Genomic DNA, 12907 nt, shown 5'->3' with positions numbered 1-12907 from the left:
AAAATGCAACCTTTCGATTGTTGGTGGTCTGAAATCAAAACTAAAAAAAAATGCCAAGTTGTCAAACACCCGTGGTAAACTCCTTCAGTTAGAAAATTTTCATCACGGGAAAGGAGCTGAGAGAAACTTAAGTAAGTAAAAATTTAATGTTAGGTGATATAGCTCAATTATATATATATATATATATATATATATATATATATATATATATATATATATATATATATATATATATATATATATATATATATATATATATATATATATATATATATATATATATATATATATATATATATATATATATATATATATATATATATATATATATATATATATATATATATATATATATATATATATATATATATATATATATATATATATATATATATATATATATATATATATATATATAATATATATATATATAATATATATATATATATATATATATATATATATAATATATATATATATATATATATATATATATATATATATATATAAATATATATATATATATATATATATATATAAATATATATATATATATATATATTTATATATATTTATATATATTTATATATATATATATATATATATATATATATATATATATATATATATATATATATATATATATATATATATTTATATATATTTATATATATTTATATATATTTATATATATTTATATATATTTATATATATTTATATATATTTATATATATTTATATATATTTATATACATTTATATATATTTATATATATTTATATATATTTATATATATTTATATATATTTATATATATTTATATATATTTTTATATATATTTATATATATATTTATATATAGAAAGTGTGGGAATGGCTTACTTATGGAATGACGGTCTTGGTTCCCCTGATCTACCAACAAATTTAGTAAGCTCAGGTACGATTTATCTTAGAGGGTCAAGAAATTCAGTATTGGCAAGGGCTGGTTTTAAATTCTGCTACATTGAATCATTATAATCAGGTTAAACCTAGTTTTGGAGAGGAAATTTATTTTAAATTCAATTTACCGGCTATGATTGTATGTCGATGGATTCAGCTTAGGGCGAATCGCCTTCCAATCCAGAGCAGGCAAATGGTGTTCGACAGGGGGATAGCACATCCTAATGGTCGGTATGTGTGTCCTCTTTGTAGGGATAAGGACAAAGATTTGGACCATTTTCTCTGAAAGTGCCCGATGCTCTCTGAATTAAGGGAAAATTACTTACATGGGATTGTTTTGCTGCTTCCAAATATCTTACAAAGTAGTAATCCAACCACAATATTTCGTATTGGTGCGTACATAGAGAAGGGATTAAAAAGAAGGAAATGTTTTTACAATTAAGTATTATTAATTATATGGAATTAAAGTTTTTTTTTTTTGGTATTTTACCAGAAGGTATTTTTCGCTATGTATTCATGTTAATGTGTGTTTGTAATTTGCTCTGTTGTAATTTTTCTATTTTCATATTTTTTGAGTGTATATGGCTCTTGGGCTTTTTGAAATACACGATCTATCTATCTATATTTATATATATTTATATATATTTATATATATTTATATATATTTATATATATTTATATATATTTATATATAGTTATATATATTTATATATATCTATATATTTATATATATTTATGTATAGGTAAATTTTTCGCAAATCATATTATTGACTTACGAATAAATTAAACAACATACCGCTCTGTGCCTTTTTTTATGTTCTTTCCAAATATAATAATCATTTTTGTCGGGAATGAATTTTACCCTCACCCCTATATATACTAATTCAGGGCGTATATTTGGACAATCGGTGGTGGGGTGGGGATTAAGTCTAATCTTTTTTCCCTTTTACATCAGAAATGTAATTTCCACCCCCCCCCCCTTAATTAGCAAATATATACCCTGAATTAGAATAGGGGTGGGGTAAAATTCATTATTTGGAAAGAGCATAAAAAAAAAGAATCGAGTGATATGTTTATGTTATTCGTATGTCAATAATATGAACCGGCTATATATAACCAGCTTGTTGACGACTTTGCGAAGATGAAACCACGGCGGTTCCCCTTGTTGCCTTGAGTGTTCACTGATCTGTTTCAAAATTTTGTTGTATTTTTTGATTTTGTAAATATACTTGATCAAGCAAAGTTTTGCATCGTCATAGCCGGAGCGTGACTCCGACTTGGACTAAAGTATTTACTGTAAGCAGCGAGCTGAAGAATTCGGCTACAGAATACACTTTAGTCAAAGCGTGAGGTTCTACAGGTTCGGCTTTCGTCAAGTTACAGGTTCGGAAAAGTGGAAGATTCCCAAACAGCTGTTTTTTTAACATCGCACATACCGTTTCCGGTTTCTTCAGATATCTGGCCTATTCTGAACCTATGGCTTAAGAGCGAAAGAAGGAAAAGCAAAGCAATTGAGACAATTTCCTTAATTTTTACGGTAACTCCCACGGAAGGCAGTTTTTTTTTTTTCGGATAAAGCTAGAGGCGTTTTTTTTTATACAAGCCTGCTTCGGGGCCCATGTCGATTGCTTGCCCACCCTAAGGTTTGGCTGAAATGGCGCCTCTGTAAAGAGCACTATTAAGCTTTTAGTCACTAATATTTGATCTTTTCGTAATTCTTTTCTTTTTATGGATTCTCTACACAAGATAGCCAGAAAGAAAGAAAAGAAAAACTGAGAGACAAAAATAAAGAAAAAGGTATAGAAGAGAAAATAAAGATGCATACCTTGAGCTTCCTTGGACGCTAAAAAAACATTCACAAATACTCATTAGGAGTGCAAGGATGAATCTCCAAACACATAATAAATTATATTAATTATATTATATTAACCATATTAATATATTAATTATACTAATAGGGAAGAAAAAATGACGCAAGCAGAGGTAAAGACCCAGGATCTGTTTAGGTTCGTAAGTTTATAGATTCTTAACTCATTTTCCTCAGCTTACCAATCATGTTTCAACTCACTTTTTTTTTTGTTAAATAAACTTGTTATAATCGTGAGCCATTTTTCGACCACTTCCGAATATTCAAATGCTTCCAAATTTGATCAGTATATGCACTTTCGATGACAGTGCAAGAATATAACATTAAACCCCCCCCCTCTTGAATACTCCCCCCTGTATAAATAAAATAACATTGACTACTGCCCCCTTCCCTATCTACAAAAGTCTAAAGCCTATTGCCGCTTTACTGAAAACGAATCATTTTACAAATATTTTCTCTTGCACTTTTTACAACATTGAAAAAAAAATTACACTGAAATAAATTTTTCAACTGATGAGCTTTCAGGAATTCATCATTATGTATCAAATATTCAGTTTAATTTTATTAATTCTTTCGAAGACCATTCAAGACACATGTAGTTTTCAGTAAAGCGCCAATGACGCAGTAGGCTTTAGACTTTTACAGTTAGAAAGGGGGCAGTAGACAAGCTCTTGTGCACAGTAATTCTTTATCATTTTAAGCTTGATTTGCATATTCAATCTAAGTATACTCGTTTTGAGATTTATTTGTTCATTTATATTAGTACCTGTTGTATGTTTGTTAATTTCTGTTCGTTTTGGGTTTCATTTACTCTTTAATAGTAATTTCTGGTCGTTTTGAGTTTGAATCGTTATAGGAATTTATTTCTGCCGATCAAAAGATTAATATAGCCATTACAATTTTTTTAAAAACTTCTTTTTCGGAAAACGTTTTTTAAATAATTTCTGTTCTTTTTTTTGCCTAAGTTACAAGTTTTTCAATATTCCTCATTTCAAAATAATTTTTTTTTTCAACATCAAAGTGTCATCAGAGGACCAAAACTAAAATCAAAGTAATAAAGTATCAAAGTAAAGGAAGTATCAAAGTAAAAAAAAAGTATCCAAGTATCAATGAGCAATTTGCATAACTACGGTCAATAATCTACGTAGGTATACCAGTAAAGCAATAATCTATCAAACAGTTCGTGGTAACGAACTGTAAGGAGTGACCTGGCTCCATAGTAACCGAAATCCTAAAAAACAGAATTTGATACCAATAGATATATCAAAAGAATCGGCTTATTATTCTGATTTCAAATATATAAGTTTCATTAAATTTTGTCTTACTCATAAAAGGGCTACGAGCCTGAGAAAACTTGCCTTATTTTCGAAAAAAGGGTGGGACACCCTCCAAAAGTCTTGGAATCTTATTGAAAATTATACCATCGGATTCAGCGTATCAGAGTACACTACTGCAGAGGTTTCAAGTTCCTATCTAGAAAACCAAGGACTTTTTTTTTATTTTTGCCAGAAGAGAGATTATGGATGTGTGTTTATTTGTTTTGTTTGTTGTTTTTTTTTTCTCGGGGATGATCGTATCGACCCTGTAATCCTAGAATATCGGGAGAAGGCTCATTCGAACGGAATTAAAAGTTCTATTGCCCTTTTTGAGTTACCAAAACATTGGACGGCAACTAGGCTCCTTCCCCCCCCCCTTTTTTCTCAAAAGTCGTCTGATCAAAATTCTGAGATAACCATTTTGTTGAGCATAGTTGAAAGGCCAAATAACTATGCATTTCGAAATATCATGAACCCAACATCCCCTAGGGAAAGATTTTTAAGTAATAAAATATGCCCATTTTTTAGGTATGCATACATTTTTATGGCGGGGGAGGACGAATTTTCTGCTGGGGGTATTTTCGATGGAGATGATTTTCCATGGGGAGGGAAGGTTCCAGGGGGTGAATTATTCAGGGGAAATTTTATACTCGGGGAATTTGCCGGAATTCCTATATGAAATTCTTCTTATGTCTTGCTTTCTCTCTGCCGACTCAATTTTACGCGTGGAGATGTAAAAGGGTAATTGCCCGGGGTATATTTTTCACAAGGATTGAGTTGTCTAGAGAATATATCCGTGGTAAGGAGGGATTTTTTGTGAAGGTGGAGCCAGATTTCCTGGCATTATTTAAAAAACGATCAGAAATTAAACAGTAAAAACAAGTTTTTTCAACTGAAAGTAAGGAGCAACATTAAAAATTAAAACGAAAAGAAATTATTACGCAAATGAGGGGGATTGCTCCTCCTCAACACCTCTCTCTTTACGTTAAAGTTTGAATTTTGTCCCAATTACTTTAGAACGACTCCTGAAACACAAGGTTCGTTTAATTAGAACAATAGAAGCTTTTTTGAAAGTACTAAAAAAACTTTAGCGTAAAGAGCAAGGTGTTGAGGAGGAGCAACCCCCTTCACATACGCAATAATTTCTGTTTGTTTTAAGTTATAATGTTGCTCCTTACTTTCAGTTAAAAAAACTTGTTTTGTTTTTTTATTTAATCAAAGTCTCAAAGTAAACAATGAATCATAGTTACAATAAACAACTTACATAATAACAGCCCTTGCCCAAAGGGCTGGTTGCCCTTTGATCACTTTTGACTATTAAAAAAGGAACTAAAACTTTCAATTTCTAATCGAAAGAACCCCTTCAAAGTAAGTAGCAATGGACAACTTCCATAAGTTAGCCTACAGTCCTTGCCTCGGGGGCAGTGGACGATTCGTCAACCTCTTGAGATATAGTTATCAGACTTTTGGACTATTTTGAACAAAATGGTTATTGCAAAATTTTGATCAGATCCGTTTGGGCAAAAAAGGGCGTGAGGAGGGGTGGTTACCCTCTAATCACTTCCGACTCTTAAATGGGCACTAGAGCTTTCGACTTCCAATTGAATTGAATTCCCCCAAAAAAATTTTATAAGACCATCCCTACCATAAAAACCTGATATGTTAACAATAAGCAACTAGCATAAATTATAGCCGTTGCCCCGAGGGCTGGGGGGTATCAAACCTGGAACCATAGTTATTTGATATTTGGACCATTTGGACAAAATAGCTGCCTCAAAATTTTGATTGGATGAATTTGGGGAAAAGAGGGCATGGGGGGGGGGGGTCTAGTGGCCCTCCGGTCACTTTTGACTCTTAGAAAGGGCACACGAACTTTCAATTTTAAATCAAATGGGGGCATATAACGAGCTTTATATGCTACCGGGGCATAACTTACATTCGTTACCCCCCCCCCCGTCCAAGGTGGGAGGGAGTACTTGTCAAGCTTGAAGGTATTGTTATGTGATCTTTGGCTATTTAGAACAAAAAGGTTATCTCAAAATTTCCATCAGATGCATTTGGGGAAAAGAGGGGGTGGGGTGGGGGAGAGCTAGTTGTCCTTCGATCACTTTCGACTCTTAAAAAGGAAACTAGAGCTTTCAATTTCCAATCAAATGTCTCTCCAACAGTTTATACGACCACTCCGTTATAAAAGCCTTAAATGCCCTTGGGTAAAAATCACAACACTTGTCTTCCGGATATGAGGGCCTGTGTCGACCCCGAGAGTTTCTGTTATCTGATCTTTGAAGTATTTTTAACAAAATAGCTATCTCAAAATTCCTATGAGGGGCTGAGGGGGATGGGGAGTTGCTCTGCGATGACTTATAACTCTTAAAAAGGGCACTAGAACTTCCAATTTCCAGTCGAAAGAGCCCCCTCCGAAGTTTATACGACCACCCCTTCGATATGAAGTGCCTCGAGAAAGAGAACGATCATTTTTTTATACAGTGAGGAAGAGAACGATCAACTGGATACCACAAACTAAAACGTCCTGAGTAGCAGAATATTTGAATAAAAAAGATGATGCTACCCCATTCATCTCATCTTGAAGTTAAAGCAAGGGATTGAAGTCATATGTGGCAAAGGGCCCAAATATGGCCTAAAGGGCCAAAGGGCCAAAAAAGGGCCCAAATACGCTAGTGCACTGATATGATAAATGTCTCAACATGAATTACACAACATAAAATTACGTGTGAGTTTTTAAGTAGCAAACAATGTTTCTTTCATTTGGCTTCTTTTTTACTTGATAACTTGATACCTCTTGATAAAGAAGGCCCAATCAAATCGAAGCCTTATAAATTAATCTAGCATTGTCGCTTATCTGAGTAAGAGAAAATAAACCGCTCTGCCAAACCAAAGAATTTTATATTCAGCTGCTGATAATACGATTAATTAGTGAAATAAAAAAGAGACAAAATTAAAGTTTTTAGTAAAGCATAAAGCATGAGAAAATACAAAACAAAATAATTTATCAACAAGAGTGTGTAGAAAATATGTTATTTGGACCGAGTGATAGTCTAATATCCTGTAGTGGCTGAGTGTGCTAGGTAATACGAGACCCGAGTTTAAACTTAGCTGCAGGCCCCCCACTGGAGGGCCCAGAATTGGATTCCGGTGATGAGATTATGTGAAAAAGTCTCTACACTACTTTAAATAAAAAAAGAAGAAAGATGAGGTGATAATCAAAGAAAAAAGATTGTAAAACAAAAAATAAAAATCTAGCAAGAAAATTTCCTAGGAAAAATAGTTGAAAAGATTTTCATATGGAGAGGAATACCAAGAGAGAAGAGGATATGGATAAAGGTGAAACATGAGAAAAATGGAAAAGGGTAAAAAAAAGATGCAACTTTATATATAAAACGTTAGGCCACTTACAACAATATTAAACTTTTTGGGGAAATGCGTCATCCACAAATCGTGTAAGGCATCATCTTGATAAGAGGTTTGTTTTGAATTTATCACCAATAAATGGCAGTTGGAAGCTCCATATGTAGAGACCATCTTTTTGTATACATCTTCGGCCCTAAAATAAATTTAGTGTTAATTAAATTTTAAAAAATGAAATTTAAAAAAATTAAAATGAAATCATCGATTCCATTTATTTCCGCAAGAAGTGGCAATTCTTGTTTTAGATACAATTATTGCTTACATAATTTCGTTTTGACCAATTTATGTTTTAGCGTAATGGTTTGAAGGGTTTAAGATATTTCCAGAATTCACATACGAGACAGAGATTGAATAAAATCTTAAAGAATGAAGTACCATGGACATTTAGAAGGACCAATTAGGCTATCTTAATTCTAAAAGTTTTGTTCAGGCACCAAGAAAAAAAAAACAAGACATGGAATGGCATAAAAGCACTTGGGCTATTCAGGGTTGTCAACATAGCACAAAAACAAACCACCAACTTCCCAACCAAAAATTCACCAAAGCCTGATTTTGCTGTTGCTTTAACAAGATTGTGTGAAGCGGCGGCCAATAATGATAGGCCATGCGATTATAAGACGCACTGGGCACTATAAGGTAAGATAATGTGTTTTTCAAAGGCTGTCAACTGCTTCAAGAAGAAAGAAAAGCTATTCTGAAAAACGGAATATCAACAAAAACCCGAAATTGTGAACTAAATAATTTTTCAAACAGTTAATGGTAACGAACTGTAAGTAAGGAGAGCCTTAGTAAGAAAGGACCTTTTTGGTAAAGGCCTAGAATAGCACCTCTTCTGAAGGAGACATCATAGGACAAAAAGGGTCATAGAACAAAAAGATTGTTAATTTTATGCTCAGTTTTTTGGTATTGTTGGTGGTTTTGGAAATTTAACCCAGCCCCCACCCCCCCCCCCAACCCCCGTACTGGTCAAATATAGCCATGGACTATATGAAAAGACTAAAATAATAATTGTTGAAAACTGATTAAAAAAAAGATAAAATAGGGGGGGGGGACCTGAAAATTATTATTTATTGATACTTGCTGAATATTATGAAGTTAGAATTCCATCATTTTTTGTTTAGTTTTTTACATAGCCTCGGGGTATACAGATCATTAGGGGAGGGACGAAGAAAAATAATCATAAAGTTATCAATCTGGACATGTCTCTCTTTTTGTTCTAGCAAGTCCCCATCTGGAGAGGTGCTATTCAAGAACATTAAAACCTTTGTATTTATTTATCTAATATTTTACGTTATACTTTGCATTAATCTTTTATTTTAAATTTCTTCTGGTTTTCCATGAAAACAAATAACTGTTTTTGGTTAGTTACGTTAAGTCTTTTGATTAGTTTATGGCGTCTTATTTCCGAGAAGATAAGATGAATAGAGGTAAGATGAGAAGATCACAAAAGGTAAGGAACCTGACTTGTACCATCTCCATACGAAATAAAGGAAGAACCAAGGATAACTTGTAAACCTCTTTTTTCAATGTCCCAATTCTAGATATCTGATTCTAGATATAAGAATGCCAAATGGACCAAGCGCATTCAAGCGAGGGTCAAAGATGAGAACAACAAATAATGCTTAGACTATTACTAAATTACTAAAATAACAATAATTATTTTACTAGTTACTAAATTAGTAATTTAGTCAGTTTTGAATTACTAATTTACTAAGTTTACTAAATTTAGTAAATTACTAGATTTACTAAATTACTAGTTACTAAAATAATATTCACTGGCCTACTTAATCTTTTAAGTTAAAAAAAAAAAATGCAGAAAACTTACGTCATTACTATGAATTAATCATTGTAGATACATGAGAATTAAACTTGAAAGCTTACCGAGCTTAATCGGTTAAGCTTGAAACTACCCCCCCCCCCCTCCAAGAAATTGTTCTACTCGTAAAAACGTAACAAAAATGTATATAAACCAATTTTTAATGTTTTTTTTTATAAATTGTACCCTCCTCCAAATATAGCCCCCTCCCCTCTGAACTGAAATCCTGGATGCCCCCTGGGGGAGGTGGGTGGGTAGTGAAGAGGGGAAGAAAGGTGGGCGAATCTTGTTTCAAGGAAAAAATAATTTTGTTTCAAAGAATATATTTTTTTTCTATTCTTCTGATATTTATTTTCTTTTGTATGTTTTATTTTTGAATATTATAACCTTTTTCTGTTTTTAAATAAATAATAATTTAGTTTTTTTGTTTTCATTCTTTGTATAATTTTAAGTTAAAGGGTGGTTAGAAGATACAGCCACCCACAGGACTTGTGTCTTTTATGTGGTTGTTTAATTTGTGTAAAATGTAGTTGCGTCTTTTTGTTTGTTTTTTTTTTTTGTAAAAAAAAGTATCAATCTATCTATCTGTGAAATATCTTTTTAAATGTCAGGATCTTAAGTGTTTGAGTGTAACGGTGCACTGAGTTTTCTAACTTCCTCAAGGATTATTGTCCAGATTATCAAAGGCTATCGAAATATCGGCAAAAAAAGCTGTGGTAAAGATCCCTTAGTCTTTAAATGCCTTAAGATACCACCTAACATCGACACAAGATTCTGTGCCCTACTATCTTCGGGTCTGAAGCCGGGCTGATTCACTTCAAAAAAAAAATTAAAAAGAAGCAGAAAAAGAAAAGCAGAAAATCAGAACAAACAAAAAAATAAATAAAAAGACCGGTTAAATTTTTTAAACATTTCTCAGAAATATTTTTTTCTTTTTTTGAAATTTTTCGGAATTGAATTTTTCAGAAATATTCAGAAAAAATATTATTTTTAGAGAGATTAACAAAGAGAAACTTAACTTACTTCGTAATATCTCCTTCCATAGCGTCATGAAGTAGCAGATAATAACGAGGAATCGAGGATGAAAATATCTTCGGGGTCTTGTGGCCATCTAATTTAATGCTCTGTGAGGATGACTGATAAACCAGGCCAACTGGCTGAGAGGCTTCAACAGTTTGCTGACTTAACACTTTGTTCAAACTTTCAAACTGGCTTAATGGGTTCGAATTCGAAGTTGAAACAACAAATATACCTGGAGAAAAATTTTTGTTTATTGATATCCTTCATTTTAACTTTTAAGTTTATTTACAACTGACTATCATTTTACCCCCTTTTGTATCCCTTTCTTTGTATCCCCCAAACTTTTTATTCCTTGGATATTGCAGATTCTAAAGTCAGGGATCCAGGATTTAAAGTGACGGCTTACTAAAATTTCGTTGACTAAGCGTTGTAAGTGCGCCCTCAATAATAATAGTAATGGACCATGCAAGTTACAAGCAGTGAGGTAGACGTCAACTCCCTCAAACCTCAGAGCTTCTAGCCTCGGTTCTTGGACTAGTCAACTAGCGTTATAATACTTAAAAGCAACTAAATTCAGTTTTAACGTGGAATTGAAAATAAGGTAACTTAGAAAGCTGAAACTCGGTATTATTTTGTCCCCCCACCAAAAAAAAAAAAAAAAAAAACTTCCCTAACTTCATAAAAAATTTACAACTCCCCAAAATGCTCAAAAGTAACTCTTTAAGTAATCAAAGTAAGTGTTTCCTCTTTACTAACGCTATGCTTATTTTACCACTTATTTAGGCAGGTTTTTTCTGTCATTTCTCATTCATAAGTTTTTAGTTGAAAAATGCTTCTTGCCAAGTGTATCTCAAATGTGTCATGAACTGAATGAGATTTTGCACAAAAATGCGCGTATAATATAGTCAAAAGACTATGGCGTCATTACTTAACAAAAATTTTAAACCCCAATGTGAGTGCATTCTCACCCAGCGTTGCCGGTATTGCATATGACGCATCCCCAGTAGGTTTAGACTGCATGTTGATCCTCATTTACCCCACTGGGCAAGAGAAGCCACAGTCCTTGCGTCTCTTCCTTTATCTTCTGATGAGCGTGTTCACTCGTCCCATAGCTTTGGCCATTAGTTCCATGCGTATTTGTTAGGTCGTGTCATACGCGTTGTATATTGACAACAAACCGTAAGCATCAATTTATAACTCGCCTTTTTTTTTTTTTAAATATATCCATCCACTTTTAACGAGCTTGGACTCTCCTTTGGCGAGCCGCTCACTTGGTCAGACGAGATTGAATTATTTATTTACATCACATTTAATTTGTTTCACACTCGATAAACGAATGTAAGATATTTTATCCGTTTTCTGTTTTTTCTCTTGAATTTAAGCAGCATTAAAAAAAAGGCCATTAAGTCTTCGAAACCGAAAACGCAAGTTTCACTTTAGCAGTAATTAAGTTATACCTAAAAAAGACCTGACAAACAAACTAACCTCATACTTTTTGTTTACTCGGAATTTATAAAATCGCATAGTGTGCCATTTGACATTAGCCCTGAAGTGAAAAAATGTAACAGTAAATATTGCACAGTATAGCCTATATTGGAAGTAGGTTAGGACTCATTGGTTAAACGGTTTGCCATATAGTAAGAACAGTCATTTAAAAATGGTGAAGCGTTCATACCACAAAGATGGGAAACCAAAGCGCATTCATTTGGGCACGCTTTAGAAAAGAAGGATGACACCCCGTGCATTGTTTTTGTTTGTTTTGCTTTTTTTCTGACCACTTCGTATAGAAGAAGTGGTCGTAGAAACTTTGGAGCACTCAGTTAATTTGAAATTAAAAGTTCTCGAGCCCTTGTAAGATTCAAAACTGATGGGATTAAAGTACTCATAAGATGCAATTTTTTACAAAAACTGTATATCTGATAGTAACCTACTTTAAAGACGATCAATATGCTGGAGAATGGAAATTCTAGGACCTTCTAGGAAAATTATAGGAAATTCTAGGAAAAAATCGAACTCTCATTTTTTATTTTTAAGGTCGATTTTTCAGCCAATAGACTTTTGATGGCCCGAGACCTTAATAAGGAGGTTTAGAGCCCCCCCCCCTTAATATTGAAAAACAGCTCTACAATATACTGACCAAACTCTACAGTATGAGGTGGTTGCCGATGTGAGTTCTGTACTCATTCAGAATTCGTCAGATGATAATAAAGCGAGTCCTGTAGTGATTAAACCGCGTCCATGAAACCGGGACTCTTGGTAAAGAATGATGGATCTTCCGTGTATTTTCGTCCTTGGCAACTTCATATAGAAAGGGTGGTCGCAAAAACTTAGGAAATGGCTCACTGAATTTAAAATAAGAAGTTCTAGTGCCCTTTTTAAGAGTCGAAAGTGATAGGATTAAAAGCATAACCTGTATTTTCTTGCAGCACAGACACATGCAAGATGATATAGCACACATGGATTTTCAGTAAGTTAAATTGGCAATTGCAATGTATGATAACAATGCAGCAATTCAGGTAGGAAGCTA

The 12907-nt window shown here is 32.9% G+C and overlaps 1 protein-coding gene across 1 annotated transcript in view; it reads right to left on the bottom strand.

The window, feature by feature from the left end:
* l(3)76BDm (trafficking protein particle complex subunit 8 homolog l(3)76BDm) overlaps positions 1–12907 on the bottom strand; it is a 183895-nt gene that overhangs the window by 136874 nt on the left and 34114 nt on the right. Inside the window, exons 4-5 of the mRNA XM_089104758.1 lie at positions 10384–10612; positions 7533–7680 (exon numbers count right to left, since the gene is read on the bottom strand). Coding sequence (XP_088960884.1) covers positions 7533–7680; positions 10384–10612 — 377 coding nt within the window. The remainder of the gene's footprint in view (positions 1–7532; positions 7681–10383; positions 10613–12907) is intronic.

This window comes from Artemia sp. Qi Xiang Cuo, chromosome 19 (assembly GCF_049724085.1).
Source record: "Artemia sp. Qi Xiang Cuo chromosome 19, ASM4972408v1, whole genome shotgun sequence".
NCBI lineage: Eukaryota > Metazoa > Arthropoda > Branchiopoda > Anostraca > Artemiidae > Artemia > Artemia sp. Qi Xiang Cuo.
Note: the sequence above shows the minus strand (reverse complement) of the source record. Positions and strands in the feature narration are given on the sequence as shown.